The sequence below is a fragment of the Carlito syrichta genome, unplaced genomic scaffold (assembly GCF_000164805.1).
Source record: "Carlito syrichta isolate Samal-C Ts95f unplaced genomic scaffold, Tarsius_syrichta-2.0.1 Scaffold308954, whole genome shotgun sequence".
Classification (NCBI taxonomy): domain Eukaryota; kingdom Metazoa; phylum Chordata; class Mammalia; order Primates; family Tarsiidae; genus Carlito; species Carlito syrichta.
In genome coordinates, this window is record NW_007253050.1 from 95,502 (window position 1) to 118,783 (window position 23,282).

The window sequence follows — 23,282 nt, forward strand, 5'->3', positions numbered from 1 at the left end:
GGCTAATTTTTTGATTTATTGTAGAGATGAGGTCTCGCCAAGTTGCCCAGGGGTCTTGAACCCGCGGGCTCAGGCAATCCACTCACCTCAGCCTCCCAAAGCACGGGATTACAGGCTGAGCTACCGAGCCCGGCTCATACGTTTTCTTTTAGTTCTTAATTTTTTTTAAGAGTCATTAATTTAATTTTTTAGTTTGATGCTTTTTCCCAGTGGAATATTCATCAAAGCATTTAAACAAATCATGTTAATAATTGACCTGGTATCAAATGCTTACTCAGACATTCCTAAACCAGACTTTATTTAAAATAAGTTTAAACTAAGACTTTCCTATTATTTGAATAAATTTCCAAGGATCTTAATTAAAGAATTCATTCAAAGTGTGATACAGTCTAGTGTTTATTTTATGTTATGGCAGGTACACTTGAATTTCAAAAATTTAAAACATATAAAAAGTGGTTAGGGACTAACATTTGTATCAACAGTTGATAAGTGTCTAAGGTTGTTTATGATACAGCAGGGCACAACGGTAGTGCTAATGCCAGTAGGGCACCATGGAAGTTAGTCTAGAAATCATCACTAGGCTTTATACAAGCAACAACATACGCTGCTGATTTTAGAATTTTGGGACATGATCTGCTTCTAATACTAAGCAGTCCTTTAACATTTTTAATGTTATACAGTGTTACAGTATTTAGTTTGGCAAATGTTTCAAAATAAAGTAGAAATGTATTCATAACATCACAGAAATGCACATCCAATTTTGTTTTCAATAAGAACCATAAGTACAGATCAGAACTCTTCCCTATATGAAATAATTTACACACAGATGAATGCTATAATATCACTATCTAAAATAATCACTAAATACAATTCTTTTTCAGAAATAAACAAGCAAAGTTTTTTTCATTATCAAATATCAAAAACATGTAGATAATGTATGTTTTTCAAACAAATGATACTCTAAAATTATAGGAATAATTTCAGTGAATTGAGTGAATGTGCAACCTAAATCAACCAAGTATTTTGTAGTACAATCATATTAAGAAACCAATGATCAGAAAATACAACCGTATGAAAGAAATTTATAATCCACAAAACTTTTTCAGGCCTTAAGGTAAAATAGTTCCACAGTTTACAGGTAAAACCGAGGCAACAAATATGCGTGCGTGTCTTGAGTAAGTAGGTCTTTTATGCAGAAGATGTAACACTTTGTTTGTAGACAGCATGGTATGCATTTCTCAGCAAGACATAAGGAAAACAAGATTCCAAAAGATCCATTGTCAGAAATGGGGATTCTTGCACAATCTGAAAAATTCCAAAAATGCATCAAAATTCAAGTTATGTACAATGGGAACATTTATTGACAACTAGTAAGCTATAATTTGATACTGTTATCTTATTACAAATAAATATAAGTTAATTTCCTTTTACCTTAAATTCCAGTCAAATGGTTAAAGTGCTACTTTCTAATTAAACTGGTTAATCAACAAGTACTATTGAGTACTTTCATTGTCCTCATCAATATATTAGATATAAAAGAGAATATAAATATATTTAAAATATGGCCCATACTGTCAACTCTAATCGGGAATCCAAGACTAAGCTAGGAAGCAAAACCAAACGTGTGACCAACTACAACTAAATGGAAAACTAAAAAAAAATAATAATAATAATAAAATAAATGGCCAAAAAAAATTCTAGAGAAATTCAAAAGGGAAGAAAGATTAATGTGGGTCATAGTAATCAGGGAAGAGTATCTGGAAGAGATTTGAGCTACAGGGTGTGCTGAGTCAACAGGACAGACACAGATCCATGCAAGTAAGGGAAATGACTTGCATTGAGGGAAAAGCCACATGGAAGATACAAGGAGAGCTGGTTCACATACACTGTAGAGGAAGAACAGGTTATGACAAGAATGACAGGAAGCTATGTTAGATGGGCAGAAGAGAGTCAGCATGTATGAAACTAAGAAAACTGGAAGATAGTTGAAAATGAAACACTTGGAAAATATAAGGCCCAAGTGGTTTCCAACAGGTTGAAACTACTCATAAAAGAATACCCTAGAGTTAATGCCAATCTTTAATTTTGTTGTTTTCTGGTATTACCATAATGGTAAAACATGAGTGATGTCAGTCTTTTCGGCAATTTTTAGAAAATATATGGCTTATGTGGGGTGAACACAAGAGATCTAAAAAGTACTTCAGCTCTTGTTATTTAAAATGACAAGAAAAGACTCTCAGAAATGACTGCAATTCTTTTGTTGCTAGTAAAAATTAAAATGAGACTTACCATATCTAGCAGTAAATAAACAGATTCTCTATTCCTTGTTGTAGTTTTATCTGTCTCTTGGCCAATTTTCAGTAGACTGGAGGATGCAAGCTTAAAAGTACACACACATATAAAGTGAATTTTTAAATAAAACGTTCATCAGTTACTTGTTTATTTCTGGTATGCTTCAATTTCCAACATATTTCAATCATTCAGTGCTATATATAAAATAATGAGCAATTAAATAACAAATAAGATGAGTGTAGCTACTTTGCATTCAAGCAATCATTTAGCATTATTAACATCTAAAGAGACACAAAGATAATAAATATAATCAAATATTCTTAGTCTTTAAACCTGAGTTTTTTCATAACAAATAGGCTTTTTAAAACAATTCATATTATTTGCTCTCTTTTCAATATTTGTATTAACTGTATTTCTTAGTTCCCAAGTAAGAAGTTAATGTCACACTGCATCCGAATTCACAGGAACACTATGATTAAGTGTTCCTTTAATGTCTTTAAGACATTAAAGATTGAATGAAGAAATTAAAACAAATAGAAAAAATAATTTTTAAATTTTAATACTTTTTTTCCTTGAAATCCTTTTATTTTCTCAAATTAGTACATTTGCTTTATAAATAAAAAAACTTTAAGCTAACAGAATTTATAACTAAAAAAGAAGCAAACATTCTAGCATTCATTATGCCATGGTATATCTTTCCATCAAGTAAAACATTGAAAAGGTTATATAAAGGAAAGAAAGAACCACACTGACACCAAAATTAAGAGTCATGTTTCATGAGGCTAGATTTAGCATTTCTCTTTTTTTGGTAATGAGTAGTACTTTTATTGTTAAGTTTGTCACCATTGATGGTCTTTTTCCAAATAAACAGAAATAAGGAAAAAAATGTCTTTGTAGAGGAAATATGTCCTCTTTCTGGCTCAATTTTACTTTGTTTTTTTTTCCCTTTCAATCCTAGAAAAATTTCTAGGGCAGTACATATATCAGCATAAGAAAAAAAAAAAAGGTTATATTGCATAGCCCTAGAAATGGGGGAAAGACTTCTGAGTTCAACGTAAATGATAAACTGACTGCTCCTTGATATTTTTTGTTTTTTTTAGAGACAGGGTGTCGCTCTGTCGCTTAGGCCGGAGTAAAGCGGTGCAACTACAACTCACTTCAGCTCCAGCCTCCTAGACTCAAAGTACACCACCACTGCTGGCTAAATTTCTTTCTTTCTTTCTTTTTTTTTTAATAGAAATGGGGTCTTGCTTTTTAATAGAAATAGAAATGAGTTGGTCTCTAACTCCTGGCCTCAACCAATCCTTCTACTTTGGCCTAGGATTACAGGTGTGAGCCACTACACTCAGACCTCCTCCTTGATTTTAAGTCCTACCTTCACCTGTTCCTCCTTTCAAAAGCAAATACAAAAAAAAAAAAAATTAAAAGGAGCCTGAAATTCATATGCCTGATAAAAGAACTAAAAACAAAATTACAATTAGAGGATACTAAATAAAATGTAAAAATAAAGATAATTTACTCTTACAGCTCAAAGTCATGATTTTTTGTTTTCCTTATAAAATGACATGAGTTTTGTTATTTGATTATACATACTGCAAGAAATTCTTTAAGACGGTCTTCAATGCTTCCTTTGTGAATTGTAAACAAAGCTGCAGCGATCTGGTTGATGGCTTTGGCCAAGCAATGGATGTTGTTGCAGTGCCCTGAGAAAGTACAAAAAGGGTTATGCAGATTCTGTGTGAGCCCAAGACATTAAATAATACCTAGAACGCAAATCTTTTTTTTTTTTTTTTTTTGAGTTGGAGTCTCATTCCATTGCCCAGGCTGGAGTGCAATGGCATGCTCACAGCCATCCCAGCGTCAACCTGCTGGGCTCTGGCGATCCTTCCATCTCAGCTTTCCAAGTAGCCAGAACTACAGGCACGCACTACCACACTAGGTTAATTTTTGATTTATTGTAGAGACAAAGTCTCACCAAGTTGCCCGGGCTGGTCTCGAACCCACAGGCTCAGGCAATCCACTCACCTCGACCTCCCAAAGTGCTGGGATTACAGGCTGAGCCACCTAGCCTGGCCAAACGCAAATCTTGAATGGCATCACAATCTACCTGAGTAGTGGCAGGTTAACAACAGAGCTAGGACATGACCTGGCTTGCTCTCCTCTCACTTTCACCAAGACCGGTATTCTCATAGAGTAGCATGTGTGCAACAAACGATCATGTCTATGTTAAACAGGTAAATACTTAAAAACTTTTTTGTTTTGAGTTGAAGTCTCACTCTGTTGCCCAGACTGGAGTGCAGTAGCACACTCACAGCCACCCCAGCGTCGTCCTGCTGGGTTCAGGCAATCCTTCCACGTCAGTCTTCCAAGTAGCTGGAACTACAGGAAAGCACTACCACTCCCAGCTAGTTTTTTGATTTATTGTAGGGATGAGGTCTCGCCAAATTGCCCAGGCTGTTCTCGAACCCGTGGGCTCAGGCAATCCCCTCACCTCGGCCTCCTAAAGTGCTGGGATTACAGGCTTGATCTACTGCGTCTGGTCTATTAAGAACTTTTAAAAGAAATCACACACTAGTCTTATAGCATCTCAGAACCCTAAGAAAAAAGTGCTTAGCTGCCTTACAAACATTTTGTCATCTGTCTTTAGCCTTTTGCACTAGGATGTCCCTTGTGAGGGGACATAAAGAGATTGCTGGTGATTACACAGGACAAACTTATGCCAGCACAAATTTTCAAAAATCCATGCTGCCATGCAAACTGCATGAAAAGCAAATAAAGAAATGGTATATTCAGGTATACATTAAAAAATCATCAGCTGGCATTACATATAAAGAGAATGTCCTTACACATCGTCTTTGAACAACACACTGAACCATAAATTACATATTATTAATGTGGGAGGAAGAAAACGAAACTGAACTGTCTGCTCAATAGAAAAACACCAGATGGAAGACATCCAACAAATTACTGTTGTACAACATATAACAATGAACCTGCCATGCTTGTTAGTGACTGTTTCACACGTTACCGCACGTTAAAAAAATGATATAAAGTTTTGATTTTTTGTCATAAATAATTTCCTCAATGTCCAAAATTCCATTATAAGCCAAATATCATTACAATAAAATAACTGGTTCCAATGCTATACTATATTGATTTGTTTTTCACTATTTCATAAAAAAGTGCAGTCAAGTTGCTAGTATGTGATCTGCGAGATGTCTCTGAGTACAAAGAGTTAAAATAATCTTGTGAACCAAGACAGCATGGTACTTGTACAGGAATTGTTATAGAGACCAATGGAAAAGGACAAAAATGCCAAAAATAAATATATGGACCCTCAGCCAACTCATCTTCAACAAAGCCAGCAATAACAAACACTGGGGACAGGAAACTATATTTAGCAAGTGATTCTGGGAAAACCGGCTAGCCACATGCAGAATAATAAATTGGACCCCTACCTAGCACCACATACAAAAACCAACTGAAAATGGATCAAGGACTTACATGTAAAACCTCAAAGTATAAAAATCTTAGAAGAAAACATAGGGAACACCATTCCATTCTGGATATCAGAGTAGGCAATGAACTCATAACCAAGTCTTCAAAAGCAAGTACAATAAAAGCTAAGATAGACAGGTGGGACCTTATCAAACCGAAAAGTTTTTGCATAGCAAAAGAAACCATCAAGAGAGTAAAGAGACAGCCCACAGAATGGGAAAAAATATTTGCAAGCTATGCATTTGACAAAGCCCTAACATCCAGGATCTATAAGAAACTCGAACAAATTGAAAGGAAAAAACCAAATAACCCCCATTAAGAAGTGGGCAAAGGACATGAATAGACACTTCTTAAAGGAAGACATATAAGCAGCCAACAAACATAAGAAAAAATGCTCAGCCCCACTAATAATTAGAGAAATGCAAATAAAACCTACAATGAGATACCACCCTGTAAGGATGGCTAACATTACATTGACATGTCAAAAAATAACAGGTGCAAGCACAGTTGCGGAGAAAAGGGAATGATTCTACACTGCCGGTGGGAATGTAAGCTAGTTCAATCTCTATGGAATGTAGTGGGACGACTTCTCAAAGAACTAAAAATTAAGCTTCTATATGATCCAGCAATCCATCTCCTAGGAATTTACCTGGAGGAATATAAATTGCTCTAGCAAAAAGATACCTATACCCGCATGTTTCTTGCTGCACTATTCACAATAGGAAAAACATGGAACCAACCCAGATGCCCATTGAAAACGGCCTGGATAAAGAAAACATGGTATGTATACACAATGGAATACTATGCAGCTACAAAAAAAGAACAAAATCATGGCCCTTGCAACAACTTGGATGCAGTTGGAGACCATCATATTAAGTGAACCATCACACACAAAAAGAACCGAATACCACATATTCTCACTCATAAGTGAGCCCTAAACACTAGTCACACTAGCACAAGAGTGGGATTGGCAGATGCTGGGCACTACTAGGGAAAAGAGGGAGGGGGGACATAAAGCAACACAAAGGGTACCTTGGTCTACTGCCAAAGGGAGAGACGGCCATCTAGAAGTCCAAACTTCACCTACATGCAGCCTACTTTTGTAACAAACCCTCACTTGTACCCCACAACTCTAAAATTGAAGTAATAATAATCCTGTGAGTTGGGTTTCCCCATTCTCTACCGTGCACACATTCAGGTACACATGAGCTCACATACATTTCATATATCAGGAAATTGGGGCTTAGAAAAAGGAAGAGTGCCCACACCACCTTACAAAGCTAGTAAACGGCAGAACTTAAGTCATATTTTATTATAAAAGAACATCAATTCCTTAAAGAGAAAAGTAGCTACTACACCAAAACTCATGATTTTTCCACTGCCAAAACAATTTTAAGCCACTATTACCTTCTATAGCAGGGCTGTACTGAGACATCACATTACTGGCCAGTGTTGGCAAAGAAACTGCCACAAAGACCATGAGGAGGCAGGCAATTTTATATTCTTCTTCTGGACTAATGTTTTCTAAGGGTGAAAAATTAAGAATAAAATAAGTGTATTTTTTCAAGATTAATTAAGATCTGATCAACATAACTAGACAAATTTTTTTACTTAAAAATTTGATTACTATTTTATTTAGAAATAGCAAAATGACATATTTTACTAGAGCTCTATAGAAATGTTTACAATATGATTATAAAATACAGAATAAAGTAGAAACAATATACATTATTGGTTATTATCAATTATTTAGGCATATTTCAAGGACCTCTAATAAAACAGTGAGGCAAAATTTTATTTTTTTAAATCATAAGATTATAGAACAAAAAATATAGTAAGAATAACCCAAATCCTAAAATCTCCTAATTGAAAACTTATTACTTTATAAGAAAATTCTATTTACAACTATTTAGAAAATTTATTATCTCATAACTTATTCTGCAAAATCTCCCTAAAATCCTTTATTTTTTTGAAAACAGATATAAATAGGATTTGAAATTTATGATTTAAAAGATATAAATGTGGAAAGTGGATTGGATTTTCAAGCTATACTAGAAGACAGAAGGAACCAGTCATGAATGAAACTATCTAGCACTGCCCTAACGTTTTCAAGACATACCCTTTCTAAAATATTTTTGTAATATGTACTCAAATTGTGGGCTATTAAGGTTATTATCTGGTACCTGGGAACTTCTAGTTACCCTACTATTCACCATTACATATAACTAAGAGTTGAACATAAGAAAAAAGCCAAACTATGTTTTAAAATTTGGTTGATTACAAAAAATACAGCTGTAGCAAATCAGTAATAATAATGATCCATGTGACTAAATGTAACATACTGTATGGATGAGGAAACAAAAAGCATCATTAAATGAGAAAAGGACTGATGAATTCAATCAAACACCATGCTATGGCCTCAAGTGGGGATATAAGAGGGCATTTTAGTACCAGAAACAGGTGAAATGCTATCTACTTTATAGACAAATCCAGAAATATCTACAGCATCCTGGGTACCTCATTTTAAAGGGCTGGTTTTAAATTTTTCTAAATGTTTAATGTAACACTGTATAAACTCTCTATGGTGAAGATCTAGTCTCAATTTTCTGTTATGTAATGAACCATCTCCCACTAGCATACAATCACTATTATCTTAAAAAATACTTCTCTACTCCTGCCTCCACCTACTGTAATTCTATTTATTTGTTCCTCTTTATAATAAAGTTTTACGAAAGTTGTTCTGTGCTTACTATCTCAAATTCCTTTCCTCCTATTCTCTCTAAAGTACTTTCTAACCAGCCTTTTGCCCCCAAAGCCCCACTGAAACTGAACTTGTCAGCATCACCTACTAACTCTACAAGCTGATCATTCATTTCCCTTGCACCTTCCTGGAAGTTACTTTCCTGGTTTTTCTTCTACTTCACTGGACCCTTCTTCTTAGTTTCTCTTTTGGTGCCTCCTCCTTTTCTCCCTGAGTTCTTAAACCTGGAGTGGATGAAGGTTCAGACCTTGATCCCCTTCACTGCTAAGTCTACATAAACTAAACAGCCCTAGTAATCTCATTCAGCTTTATGGCTCTCATATCTGCATGGAGACTGTGCTGTAACATAAGCTCCAGAAGGTGGGAATCTTTTCTGCACTGATATATTCCAACTACTAAAAAAAAAGTAAAAGAAAAATTTTAAAGCTTTACACAAAACAGATATTTGAATATATGGATAAATATTACAGCTGTGCCTATGTCTCTCATTTTAACTACGAGTAGAAAATATTTACAAATGAATTTTACCTGATTTCTGTGAGGAAAGAGCTACCACCAGGGCAGGATCGATCTCACAAGGTAATCCAGCAGCTGAGGACAACTCATACACATTCATTGCAACCTGCAAGAAACAGAAGAATCACAGAGTACTAAAAAATATTCTAACACATTTCTGAAAAAGTTTACTTAACTAAGAAAAGTTTACTTAACTGTTCAAATTAGAATCTGCCTAGAAGAACACTAGAGAATTTCAGAAACTTGGTTTAAGCAGGAACTACAGCACAACTAGCCTATACTGAACAACTCACTTTAAAACTGTGATGTGGTGTGGTTATAACTTCTTCCTGTTAGGCCAAACAAAATCTGTATATTTTCTATGGCAAATTTCTATAGAATCATTCAAAGGTTATCATTTTGCTTAAAATCATGAATAGAAAATAATCAACTCAAAAAGATGAATAGATGAACAAAGTAAGTCAATATTATTGAACCTATGTTTATGTCCATAGTTTATAAAAAATTACAGTGGCCCAATGCCTGATCATATAATATCTTAAACAGATATTTTAATAGGTTTTTTAAGGGGTACTCATTTAAAAATCTGATAAGGGAATTTCTATATGACACACAGATTTCAAAATTCAAGATATTTTGATTGTTCAATACCTCAGTTAAAAATGATCCACATAACTGGCTTCCCTCTATTACAACAAAGAAACATCAATACAAAATATGAAATAAAACTATAGCTTAGAAAAAAATGAAAACATGCCACTGATTTAGTTCTAGATAAACACGTCTGTAATCTATTACTCACTTCATATACAAAAAATTAACTCAAAATGGATCACAGACCTAAAATGTAAGAGCTAAAATTAAAATTCTTAGAAGAAATCACAGGCACAAATTCTCATGACCTTATGTTAGGCAATGGTTTCTTAGATACGATGCCAAAAAAGAAGGAAGGAAGGTAGGGAGGTAGGTGGGTAGGTAGGTGGGTAGGTAGGTAGGTAGGTAGGTAGGTAGGTAGGTGGGTGGGTGGGTGGGTAGGGAGGAAGGGAGGAAGGAAGAAAAAACTGAACTTCATTGAAATAAAACTACACATCCAAAGATATCAAGAAAATGAAAAGACAGAATGGGAGAAAAAAATTGCAAATCATATATCTGTTAATGAACTTGTATCCAAAATATATAAAGAACTCTTACAAATAAAAAAACCCCACAATTTTAAAATCGACAAAGCCTCTGAATAGCCATTTCTCCAAAGATGTACAAACAACCAATAAATATGGAAAGATGTTCAACATAATTTGCTATCAGGAAAATGCAAATCAATGTAATCCTAGTCACTTAGAGGAGACTGAGATGAGAAAATCAGGAAGATTGCTTGAGGACAGGAACTTGAGAACATATCAAACAAGGAGATGCCACTTCACACTCACTAGAATAGTTATAATCAAGAAGACAGATAATGACAAGTATTCGTGAGGATGCAGAAAAATTGAAACCCTCATACACTGCTGGTGGGAATGCAAAATGGTGCACCCACTTGAAAATAGTCCAGCAGTTCCTCAAAAGGCTCATCATACAGTTTCTGTATGACCCAGAAGTGCCTCTCTTGGTAAATACAAAAAAGAAATAAAAACATGTTCACACAAAAACTTGTACATGGATATTCACAGTAGCATTATTTATAATACCTTAGAAGTGAAAACAACCCAGATGCCCATCAATTGACAAATGAATAAATAAAATATGGTATATCCACACAGTGAAATATACTCAACAATAACTTTTTCAAAATGAAGTACTGATACATGCTATAACATGAAATATCTTGAAAATTTTATGCTAAGTAAAAGAAGCCAGTATCAGAAGACTATACATTGTATGCTTCATATAAAGTGTCTAAAATAGGCTAACTTACAAAGACAGAAAGTAGAATAGTAGTTGCCTAGTACTGGGGATGGCGAGGGGTATGGAGTGGGGAGTAACTAATGATAATGGGTATAGGATTTTTTGGGGGGGGTGGATGATGAAAATGTTCTCAAATTTGACTCTGGTGATGGTTGCAATACTCTGTAACTACACTAAAAAACCACCAAATTGAATATTTTGAGTAAATTTTATGATTGGTTAATTATAAATCAATAAAGCTGTTAAACACATGTTTGATTTTCTTAAAAACAGTTAAGTTCTATTGAACGTTTGCTGAGGATTAAACGTGATTATGTTAGGCGATAACTGAATGGTGGCTCAGAATGGTCATTCGAATTTTCATAATTCTGCACACCAGTGCCCTCTCAGAAACTTATTAGCTTCTAATGTTATATTTTTTTCTACAGTATTTCCACTCAAGAAAAAATTTTGAGCTATTTGTACATAGTTTCCAATCGTAAAATTGGTGGGAGCAACAAACATAAACAAACCAAAAAACCACACACAAGGTCTTGGGTCTTCAAGATGTTTACAATCTAATAAAAACTTATGTAGAAAAACACAATTATAATGCAAGGTAGAATATGTTCAACTTTACAGTAAAAAACAAAAAGTTCTCTGATAACACTAAGGAAAAGGAAATGCTGGCCGGGAGCGGTGGCTCATGCCTGTAATTCCAGCACTTTGAGAGGCCAAGGCAAGAGGACTGCCTGAGTCCGAGGGTTTGAAACTAGCCTGGGCAACTTGGTGAAACCTCGTCTTTACAATAAATCAAGAAAAATTAGCCAGGCATGGTGGTGCACACCTGTAGTTCCAGCTACTTGGAAGGCTAGGCAGAAGGATCGCCTGAAGTCAGCAGGTTGAGGCTGCAGTGGCCGTTGAGTGTGCCACTGCACTCCAGCCTGAAGGACAGAGTGAGATTCAAATGGATTCTTAGAAAGTAGTAATTGAATCAGGCCTTAAAAGATAGGCAGGATTTCAAAAGGCAGAAAAACAAAGGCCAGTATTTTCCAGTAGAATAAATTAGAAGGTAAAACAGATAGATGTGAGAATGCACACAGAAAGATCTGGTTAGCTCACAGGTTCTTACTCTTCCTCTCTTCTTAAGAGGTGAGGAATAAGAAAGAAAAGTGTGAGAGAATAAATGAACAAATGTTGGAAGACAAGCACAAAAAGTTTGAGAGCCACCAAATTAAGAAGACACGAATATCATACAAAAGAGCTTAGATATTATTTTTTTCAGTCAGTACTTTTAATATGAAACAGAAAATAATCTTTCCAAGAAACATGACTGCTTTGAAAACATAACTATGAGTCCTAATATAATATCACTTACTAGATATGTAACCACATCATTGCTGGAATTAGATCAATGTCTGGATTTCTGGTCTCAAACTTTCAAAGTAAAATTATTAAGTTCACATAAGGCTGCCAACCTACTCTCTTTATATTTATGAATTAAAAACAGAATACTGGCTGGTTGTGGAGGCTCATACTTGAAATCCCAGCACTTTGGGAGGCCAAGGCAGGTGGGTTGCTTGAGTCCAGGAGCTCAAGACCAGTCTGGTCAATATAGCAAAACCTCAGGCATGGTGATGTGTGACTGTAGTCCTAGATTCTTGGGATGCTGAGGTGGAAGGATCACCTGAGCCCAGGAGGCAGGTGGTCAAAGTCACTGTGAGCCATGATCGTTGTGATCATGCCACTGCTCTTCATCCTGAGCAAGAGTGAGACCCCCAACTCAAAACAAACAAAAAAAGAATCCTAAGAACAACTTTTTTGATTATAGTCTACAATTAACATCAACATCCTTTTATAATTAAAGACTTTGAATCTATTTTTAAAACTAACTGAATTTAACTATATTTAAAACAAAACAACTCTTATTTCATTGGCTCATCTTTATCATTTTGCTTTATGACCATGGATAAACAGTTATCAATTTAAGAAAAAAAAATCTATTTTTTAAACCAATTTTACATTGCTATAATCAAATAAGTAATCAACGAAGACTAGTTTTTAAAATGCCTAGGTAGCATTTGGTGCAGAGTATTCCAAGATGCAATTTCAAAGGCTAGCATGCTAACTGATCACTCGAAAACAGAAACTTTATAGTAGTTTAGGATTTATTCAATTGTGTTTCATATGTGACAAATATTTCATTTTAGAAACTAAAAACTACAAACAGAAGTTATATTATTACCTTCATATCAGTTTCCCTTGGAATGTGATCCTTAAAATCTTCAATTGAACTTACAAGAAAAGGAATGTGGTAGGACAAGACCTAGGCAGAATGACAAAAAAGAACATGAAATTATTTTTAAAAGGCAATCTCTAAATTTAAGAAATATCACCATTTGATTAATTCTAGTTTCCATAAAAAATTTTTACTTTATTTTCATGTGATTGTTCTAAAATATCAAGATAAATGGAAATGAAATGTGTTCAGCGTAAAACAAAGTATAGTCAAAATGGAAAACGCTTGAATGAATAGCAGCATTGAAAAAGTAGTGCATGAGTGGATTGCCTGAGCCCGTGGGTTCGAGACCCGCCTGGGCAATTTGGTGAGACCTCATCTCTACAATAAATCAAAAAATTAGCCGGACGTGGTAGCGCTCGCCTGTGGTTCCAGCTACTTGGAAGACTGAGGCAGAAGGATCACCAGAGCCCAAGAGGTTGAGGCTGCAGTGGCCAGAAGCGTGCCACTGCCCTCCAGCCTGGGCGACAGAGTGAGACTCCAACTCAAAAAAAAAAGAAAGAAAAAGTAGTGCAAAAGCCGGGCTCGGTGGCTCCAGCCTATAATCCCGCGCCTTTGGGAGGCTGGGGTGAGTGGATTGCCTGAGCCCACGGGTTCGAGACCCGCCTGGACAGCGAGACCTCATCTGTACAACAAATCAAAAAGTCAGCTGGGCGTGGTAGCGCGCGCCTGTAGTTCCTGCTACTTGGAAGGCTTAGGTGGAAGGATTGCCCCAGCAGGTCGAGGCTGCGGTGGCCGGGAGTGGTCACTGCACTCCAGTCTGGGCGACAGAGTGAGACTCCAACTCAAAAAAAAGAAAAAAAGAAAAAGTAGTGCAACAACCAGGCATGTTTCACCCTCTGAATTTTAACATCAAAACAAAAAATGAGTTTAAATAATTCTAATTTTTATTTTCTATAACTATGAAAATTGGAATTTTAATTACACCATTGCTATGTATGAGTTTAAAGAGTAACTTTTAATTTCTGGGACATTAAGAGGGATGATTTACATATAGGGGATGTACTTATTATAATGGTTTCTTACATCTCTAAGTGCTTCTTGTGCCAATGATCGGAATGATAAAATTACACCAATTATTGTCATCCTCTTCAAGACACTGTCAACAGCTGAATTCGAAGAAGCAGAAGGAGAAGAAAAAAGTGAATTGAATTCCTTCTTAACTTTGGAGAAAATTCTTAAAGTCATAATATCCCCATGATAAAAAGGCACGATTAATTGTAATTTATTACAACAGTGATTAAAGAGGCAAAAGTATCGATGGTTGATTTTTAAACTACTTAAACTTTTACAAAATTACAGTTTACTTCGAATGGAGTACACTTTGTTCCTTTAAATGGGCTCGATGGCTCACTAGGATCTAAAAGTAATCTTATAAGTAGTCAACTGTATAACCCTATTTCAGAAATGTGCAAGCTGGAGGAAGGGGAGAGAGACTAGGAGAGAAAGAACCTGATCAGAGTGGACAGGAGTTAAGTCCTCAAATGACTCAGAAACTCAGAGATGCTAAATTCTTAAGTTGTTGAGGTCTTGAGTCAAGAAACAAAAAGTGACTATTAAGACCATAAGCAATTTTGTGGCAGGACCAGGTTGATGAAGCCCATGAACAGATCTGATCACTTAACATATTGGCTAGAGAGCATCACTCTAAAAATTATTAATATATATTCAACATGAAAGCTCAGTTAATAAAACCAAGGGGAATTAGAATTGGAAGGGTTAATATAAAGGGTCATTTTATAAAGTCAAACAAGTATTTACTGAATACCATATATAAAGAATTGTACTGTATAATAACAGTACAAATATAAACAGAATAATGATCTAGACTTCAAATAGCAAACAATCTAAACTGGCTATCAAGAAAACAAAAAAAATATGATAGCATCTTTGTGGGAGGAAAACACATATATACACAGGCATGTATTTGTATCTACATAACACATTTTTGGAAAGAGGTATTTACTACAATAACTGTTAACCAAAGTTACGAGTTGAGAAGTAGGAAAAGAGAAAAGTATTTTGTTTTGCCTTTCTATCTCCCACGTAGCTTGTTTAAATTTTGACTATAAGCATCTTTTATTAAACCACACAAATAAGCCTAATATGAAGAGCTACCCCCCAAAAAACTGGTATTATCTTTTGGAGGGCAGGCCCCTAATAGTACAGGCTTCCCCCACTAGGTAAGTGTTCTAAAAACCCACTGGCATCAGTGTAGCAGCTAGCATGGTTCTAAGAGGCTGCATTCAACTTCAGAGAATTCTTGTGTGGCAAACAGTTGACAGGTTCTTCCACCATGAAAACGCACCTGCCTACATCTCACTGAGTGCTCAGCAGTTTTTGACCAAACACAGCATGACCCCCATGCCCTACCCTCCCTATATTCCCATTCTCAATCCAGCAACTTTCTTTTGCTTACCCAGATGAAAAAAGTTCCCAAAGAGAAATAAAGAAGTGAAACAAAAAAGGGCAGAAGCACTAAAAGGCATCAGAATTGGCAATTTCAAAAATTGTTTTGAGCAGTGGAAAAGGCATCTCAATAGGTGTACCGCATCAAGTGGAGAATACTTTGAAGGGGATTGAATTTTAAACATGTAAAGAATAAACACACAACTTTTTATAAATAAATTCTGAGCTTTCTTTGGCCCCCCCCCATATGAGACAAAATGAGGCATGAACAAAACAGTTGTGTTAACAATATGTCTTAAGGCACAAATACATTATAAATTTCCTATGAGCAGGAACGAGCCTTATTAACCTTTTTATCTATCTGTCACACTCAGCAGACTGCCCAATACCCAGAAGACCAGCAGATATTCAATAAAATGGTGATTCAAGATAAGACCAGGAAATTGTTACTACCCAGAGAAAAGAGACGAGAGTGAAAGAAAAGATTTCTCTGAGAAAATGTGATCCACAATAGGCACAAAGGAGTTAGAAGAGAAAAACATTTCAGGCCAGAAAACAAAATAGTGACAAATCCAGAAAAAGGAATAATGGAATAAAAAGTGAAGAATCACAGACTAGTGTGACATTGTCATATATTTTCCAAAAGATGTTACCCAGAATTCAGTCATAATGGTTTGTAAAAACTATAAAATTAGTTTGCAAAAACTAGACTGGACCATCTCCTCTTAAATATGTTTGATGATGACAGAAATTCTAAGAAACTTCTAAGAAATATTGTTTAATGTACTGTTTAATGGATTATTTGCCAAACCTATTTAACCACTGGCACCTTCTTTCCCACATAATTTCCATTGACTTCCCGGAAAGCTAACACAGAGCAGAGGCTATGTAGGTCTTGGGTCAGACAAGCAATAGGTAGTAAGGAAAAGAAAAAGAATGACTGCCTATGAGGTAATCCAAATAAAGGCTTTTGAATGCCATGCTAAGGAATTTACACTATCCTTCAAGGCGTGAGGGGTTGTTCAGCGTTTCTGAAATATAAACAGTTATATGAAAAGAATTATGGGTAGAATTATGATTCAATGTGAGAGATGAGTTAGAAAGAGAAAACTGGACCCAGGAATCCATGGCTGTGTTCACAAAAAGATGATGAGGCCTTAAATAAGAGCCACATTCAACTTGAAAAAGTGAATTGAAAAGAAAAGACCCGCAGCAATAGAATGGAACAGATCTGGGGCATTACATTTAAAATGTGTGATCTGTAGCAGGAGTTGCAGGTTCAAATACCTACAGCAGGTAACTTTATAAAATAGTGAAGACAGAAGAGTGAAACAGGGCAAACATCTCCACAGAGGGCAACTGCTACTTAGCCCCAGCCAATCACTGCTATGTGGGAAAGAACTGCCTACGTTTTTTGGGAGAAACCAGAAGTTTGTATTTTTTGTGAAATCTCTTATTTAAAAAAATAGCAACAAAATAATAATAGTAACCACCAAAAAAATTAAATTTAATGTAGCACAAGGCCAAAGAAAGTACACAAACTTTGATCTATAAGACACAGCTACTGCATGTGGAGTGGAAGAAGAGGAAGAATAAGAAAGGATGCCCAAGCCGGGCTCGGTGGCTCAGCCTGTAATCCCATGCCTTTGGGAGGCTGAGGTGAGTGGATTGCCTGAGCCCGCGGGTTCGACCTCATCTCTACATGAGCAAGACCTCATCTCTACAATAAATCAAAAAATCAGCCGGGCGTGGTAGCGCATGCCTGTAATTCCGGCTACTTGTAAGGCTGAGGCGGAAGGATCGCCGGAGCCCAGCAGGTTGAGACTGCGGTGGCCGGCAGCGGCCACTGCACTCCGGTCTGGGCGACAGAGTGAGACTCCAACTCAAAAAAAAAAAGAAAGGATGCCCAAATTTTCCACTGTGAGTCACTGGGTAGATGGTGAGAGAGGTAATAAAATGATCAACAAAGAAAGAGTATCTGGCTTTTTCTCCCCATCTACTTATATCTCCCATGAGAGGAAGACACTTCCCATTGCAGAGATGTTGTGAAGTATCTGTGGATATAGCTGAAAATGTCTAACACACTGTGTCTCAAACTTTAGTGTGAATCAGAATCATCTAGAGGAGTTGTTAAAATACAGGTTGCTGGGCCCCAGCCCCTGAATGTCAAGTTCAGTAGGTCTGGAAGGGACCTAATAATTTACATTCTCACAAACTTGTAAGTGGTGCTGTTGCTTGTCCAGTGACCATACTTTGACAAGCCCCACTCAAACTAGCACTTGATAATAAATATTTGGAGATCAACAGATGAGAGTTAAGACTGAGAATGAACATCTACCACTCACTGGTAAGGAAGGAAGAATCCAATTTTCCCGATAGGATGGTAGAGAAAGAATGGAAGGCAGGATATCACAAACTGATGTTATGTAAGACAAGCCAGCAAAAATGATTAACAAAAGCCAGAAGGAACTACTGGCAAATGACAAAAATAAAGTTCTAATAAAAAGGAGAATAAGAGACAAACATTACAGAGAAATAAACAGAATGAGAGTTGAGGAAAGTACTAGATTTTGCAAATAGGTAGTCACTAACAAATTCCTTCAGAAAGGTTTCAGAAAGTGGTCATATTATGGTATAGTGAGAATCAGTGGCTAGGAAGATGAGACAGTGAAAATAAGCTAGTTAAAAAGTTTCAAAGTAAGAAAGGTATCAGGAAGAATAGGAGGCAGGTTTAACAACATACAGTAGTATTTCACAAGCAATACTTGGCTTTCAGGGTGCAGACTTCCTAGGGATCAGAACACCACCTGAAGGGGATGAATTTAGCAAAAAGTCAAGGTATGACAGCACAAAGGAGAACACAATTAAAATCACTAACCAAATTTCATAGTCCAGAATGGATAAATAAGTAAAGCCAGGAATAGGATGACCAGGAAAGCAGAGCAGCATTAAAGTTTCAGTGAATTAGACTAAGAAGCTCAACAGAAGCCAACGAGTGGGAGAGCTGGAAGACGTGGCTATAGTTCAGGAGCTAAGTTGCAGAGTTCAAGATTTTTACCAGTAGAATAGCTTCAGGTGATAACATCCAAAGTACTAATAATGTAAAGATCTTTAGAGGCAACTTGTAGTTTATAGATGGTGGGAGAAAGACAAAAGTAAATAGACTGAGTTTCTAAAGGAAAAATTATTGTAGAAAAACCGGAACTATTTCTAGTCTGGAATCAGGGAGCCAGGAAAGTGATAAACCTAGTCCCAAGGAACTGAGTGTCAGAGAATAAAACGTAAGAAACAGGGACATAAGATCTGTCCACTGCCTGAGCCTGCGAGTTCAAGACCTGCCTGGGCAATTTGGCGAGACTTCATCTCTACAATAAATAAAAAAAAATTAAGCTGGGTGTGGTAGCGCACGCCTGTAGTTCCAGCTACTTGGAAGGCTGAGGCGATAGGATCGCTGGAGCCCAGCAGGTCGAGGCTGCAGTGGCCGGGAGTGGCCACTGCACTCCAGTGTGGGTGAGAGTGAGACTCCAACTCAAAAAAAAAAAAAAAAAAAAAAAAGATGTTCAAGTCACATAGTCCTAAAAGCAACCTTCTTTTTCCCTTTGGGTGTTCATCTCCAAATTTTAACACGTATAGATCTGTGTTACCATTACATAACACATGTGATGTATGTTACACACATGATACATATGGCAGATTGACACTAATACAATAGCGAACAGTTACATCACTCCATGAAACTCCTTGGTTGCTTTCCCTTTACACTTTTGGCAACCTCTGATCTCTTCTATAACGCAATCTTTAATTTTATACTAATTCTTATTCACTAAGAAGTAAATTTTACAGAATAAGGTAGCCTAATAAAGTGATGTCTAAAGCACTTAAAAGAAAAATATCAAATGGGAAGTATGTAAAATAAATATATGACTTTCATTTTCATAGGAATTATTTATTTGGGAAAATAAATTCTTTCTCTGGTCAAATACAAAGAATATTCTTTAGTATTGAGAAGGCTTTTAAATTAATAAGAAGAATGACTAAAAATATCTTTTAATTGTAACTTAATCAGGTCAGTGGTTGTCTGATGTGGCTGGCTGGCTGGGGGTAGGAGACTGACTACCGAGAGATAAGATGCAACTTCTCCAAGTGATGAAACTGTTCTATATCTTGACTGTGGCAAAGGCTATATGGATGTACACATTTGTTGAAATCCATCATACTGTTCACATAAAATGTATGCATTTTATTTGTGAATTATACTTTAGTAAAGTTGATTTTCAGAAAGTTACAGGCTCAAAAACTATTTTTCTTCTAGTTTAAATTAATGTAGATCCAAATTTAATAGGTCCAAAAACTAATTGATACTGACAATATTCATTAAATATTTGACACACAGTACAAAGAGTATGGTTTTAAAAAGTTGTGAAACAGGTAAGCCATACACTTAAAAGATCCTTTGATGGCAAAAATTTTCTAGTTCTCTTCATATGCTAAAGAGTACTATTCATAATTTACTACTCATATTTCCCTTGCAAATTCTGAGCAAAAGCAAAATACTAAGTGTCAAGATCTTCTCAATGTTGATAAAAAGCATCATAAGTTACCCACACGATAATCTTTTAAACAGGGCAGCCATCTGGTCTGGTTTGTCGAAGCTGGTCCTCATTTGTGTTAGCACGTCAACATTCTCCACCACAAGTTTCTAAAAGAAAGAAAGATCCTAGGTCAGGCACAGACCACCTTGTGTTAATGAGATAAGCACATGCTTGGAAATTACAATCAGGCAGTAGGAAACACAATTCATGAAAACCGTATGTGCTATGCCATGTATTTTTGTTGTCGTTTCAATAAAAGAATCTTAAAATTATATATATATATTAGTGCTTTTCTTTAGTTTGCAAATTCGAGAAGGAAGTTCAGGAAAAGTAACATGGTAGTAGGCTAAAGGATAATCTTATGCTTAGACACAGAGCAGCACCAACAATAAAGAATAGACACTAAAATGGACATAAAGAGCAACAAATCCCAACCAAAACAAAAAGAACTTGGTCAAAGATAACCGAGAGTATATCTTCACATATGAGTGTATCACTGGATAGGTACAATTGGAGGGAGAATAATTGGTTGGGGTATGGCACCACTTGATAGCCACTGTATTACAACAATGTTTCCAGCACAAATTATAACGTGGAAGTGTAAATTATCACCTTCTCTTTCAGGGACCACTGAGAAAAGGGAAGAGAAAAGAAGGAAAAGAGACAAAGAAAGAAAGGCATGAAGGACAGCTATTCAAGAGAAGTGTAACTCATTAAAGAATGTTTTTCTTCAAAGAAGCATTGAAGAAGTAATATAGTTTACATTTTATAACCAAAACAAATATAATTAATTTCCTTCCAGCAGAGATAAGACTGGACAACAAAAAAAATGAGTTTCTAAAACAAGGAAAGGGGGAGTCAGTGGGGCATCTTACTCTTTGTTGCATTAGGTACCTGTGCCAGAAGTGTGAGGGCACGCCACTATTACACTTCTTGGTTCTTTTATAATTCAAGTGAAATTTATAATTTCTGATCTCGGTATCTCTACAAAGTCCTCTTAAACCAGAATTTTCTTTACTTTTGGTTCTCTACAGTGGTTCTCAATTTTCACTACACATCACAATCACCTGTGAGCTCTTTCCAAATATATACACATCTCCAAACTTCATTCCTGGATATTACAACTCACCAGACTCGGGTAGGAAGACCTAACAAGCACATAAGTAAAGTGCTATGGTGGTTTTGTTACAAATGAAAGGCTGATGGCAAATAATTTAAGAGGAGCATGAAAAACTATACAAAAAAACTTATAAAAATCATTTTTCCTAAAACACTAGTATAAATGTTGTTTACTGTAATTATATTACTTCAGATTATTTCTCGTTATACTCCTGATCAGATATTCAGCTGCAGTTACATTTATTTGCTAAATTTAACTTCTATAGTCTATGATTAGATGGCCTACTTTCTCTAGGTCAATACTCTCCTAACCTAAAACTTGATTCAGCACACACCCAAATTCTATGTGCAACTCTGACAGTGCTCATGCACTTTGAACAGTGTCATGTATCAGTAAATGAGACACCATCGCATTTTAAATGCACTTAATTTTATGTAAGATACACACAGTTCCAGAAATAGTAACATAGAATGTGTCTTAGCATCAATAAATTATAGCACAAACTTAAATATAAGAGTAACCAGTAAATGATAACCATTTGTTAAGTTTGTATACAAGGCAATTTACAAACAATTGCATTTACTATAATCAAAATGAGGGTGGCAATGTTACAGTTTTTTAAAAATTTTAAAGACACGAGGTACAATTCAGGGTTAGGTATACAAATGTTCATTATGCAGGTAACCTTGTTGATAAGGTGTGCCCCTCCACCCTTGGTAGTTTCCCACTACTACCAATCCCACCCATATTCCAGTTTTACAGTTGAGGAAACTAAGGCTCAGAGAAACTGGAAAACTTGCCCAAATTTACAAAGGTATTAAATAGTAGTATTGGAAAAATAAATTCAGGTATATCTGATTTTAAAAGCCCATGTTCTAGCCGGGCTCAGTGGTTCAGCCTGCAATTCCGCGCCTTTGGGAGGCTGAGGTGAGTGGATTGCCTGAGCCCGCGGGTTCGAGACCCGCCTTGGCAGCGAGACCTCATCTCTACAATAAATCAAAAAATCAGCCGGGTGTGGTAGCGCATGCCTGTAATTCCAGCTACTTGGAAGGCTGAGGCGGAAGGATCGCCGGAGCCCAGCAGGTCGAGGCTGCAGTGGCCAGGAGCGGCCACTGCACTCCAGTCTGGGCGACAGAGCGAGATTCCAACTCAAAAAAAAAAAAGCCCATGTTCTTAATCACTAAAGGAATAGTTTTCCCAGGCATGGTGGCTCACGCCAGTAATCTCAGCACAAGACCAGCCTGGTGAAAATAGCAAGACCCTGTCTCTACAGAAAGTAAAAAAACACAAATGGTTCCCAATCTTACCATGCATCAGAATTCTTTATGGAGATAACTAAACATACTATGTTTTTTGGGGTCTCATTTGTGGTAGGTCCCAGTCCCAGAGTTTCTGATTCAACAGGTTTGAGGTAAATATACATTTTTAACAAGTTCCAAGGTAATGTTTCTTCTGCTGGTCTGAGAACCACACTTTGAAAACTATTAACCTAACGTATTTGTAAAGTAATGATGTCTATTCTTGAAAGTTTGCATATTTAATTTTAAAAATTTCTCCCTCAATTGCATCCTGAAACAAGGCACTCTATATTTAAAGCTATTGATTAATCTTGCAAACAAATGAATTGAAAGTCAGCAATAACAGAAAATGTCAATGAAAAAATTTAGAACAAACTGAGAAAAATCAGATGCAACAAATCAAGAACACTTAAAAAATTTTTTTAGCCGGGCTCGGTGGCTCAGTCTGTAATCCCACGCCTCTGGGAGGCTAAGGTGAGTGGATTGCCTGAGCCCACGGGTTCGGGACCTGCCTGGGCAGGTGAGACCTCATCTCCACAATAAATAAAAAAAAATTAGCCGGGCGTGGTAGCGCATGCCTGTAATTCCGGCTACTTGGAATGCTGAGGCGGAAGGA

The 23,282-nt window shown here is 36.3% G+C and overlaps 1 protein-coding gene across 2 annotated transcripts in view; it reads right to left on the minus strand.

Moving 5' to 3' along the window:
• Positions 1-378: 378 nt before the first annotated feature.
• The window catches only part of NCKAP1 (NCK associated protein 1), a 98,364-nt gene continuing 75,460 nt past the window's right edge, over positions 379-23,282 (minus strand). For both annotated transcript variants that reach the window (XM_008066470.2, XM_008066471.2), the window contains 8 exons: positions 20,262-20,355; positions 14,274-14,356; positions 13,194-13,274; positions 9,080-9,173; positions 7,198-7,314; positions 3,886-3,995; positions 2,290-2,379; positions 379-1,305 (listed from right to left, as the gene is read on the minus strand). In XM_008066470.2, the coding sequence (XP_008064661.2) occupies positions 1,189-1,305; positions 2,290-2,379; positions 3,886-3,995; positions 7,198-7,314; positions 9,080-9,173; positions 13,194-13,274; positions 14,274-14,356; positions 20,262-20,355 (786 nt within the window). In that variant the 3' untranslated portion in view covers positions 379-1,188. The remainder of the gene's footprint in view (positions 1,306-2,289; positions 2,380-3,885; positions 3,996-7,197; positions 7,315-9,079; positions 9,174-13,193; positions 13,275-14,273; positions 14,357-20,261; positions 20,356-23,282) is intronic.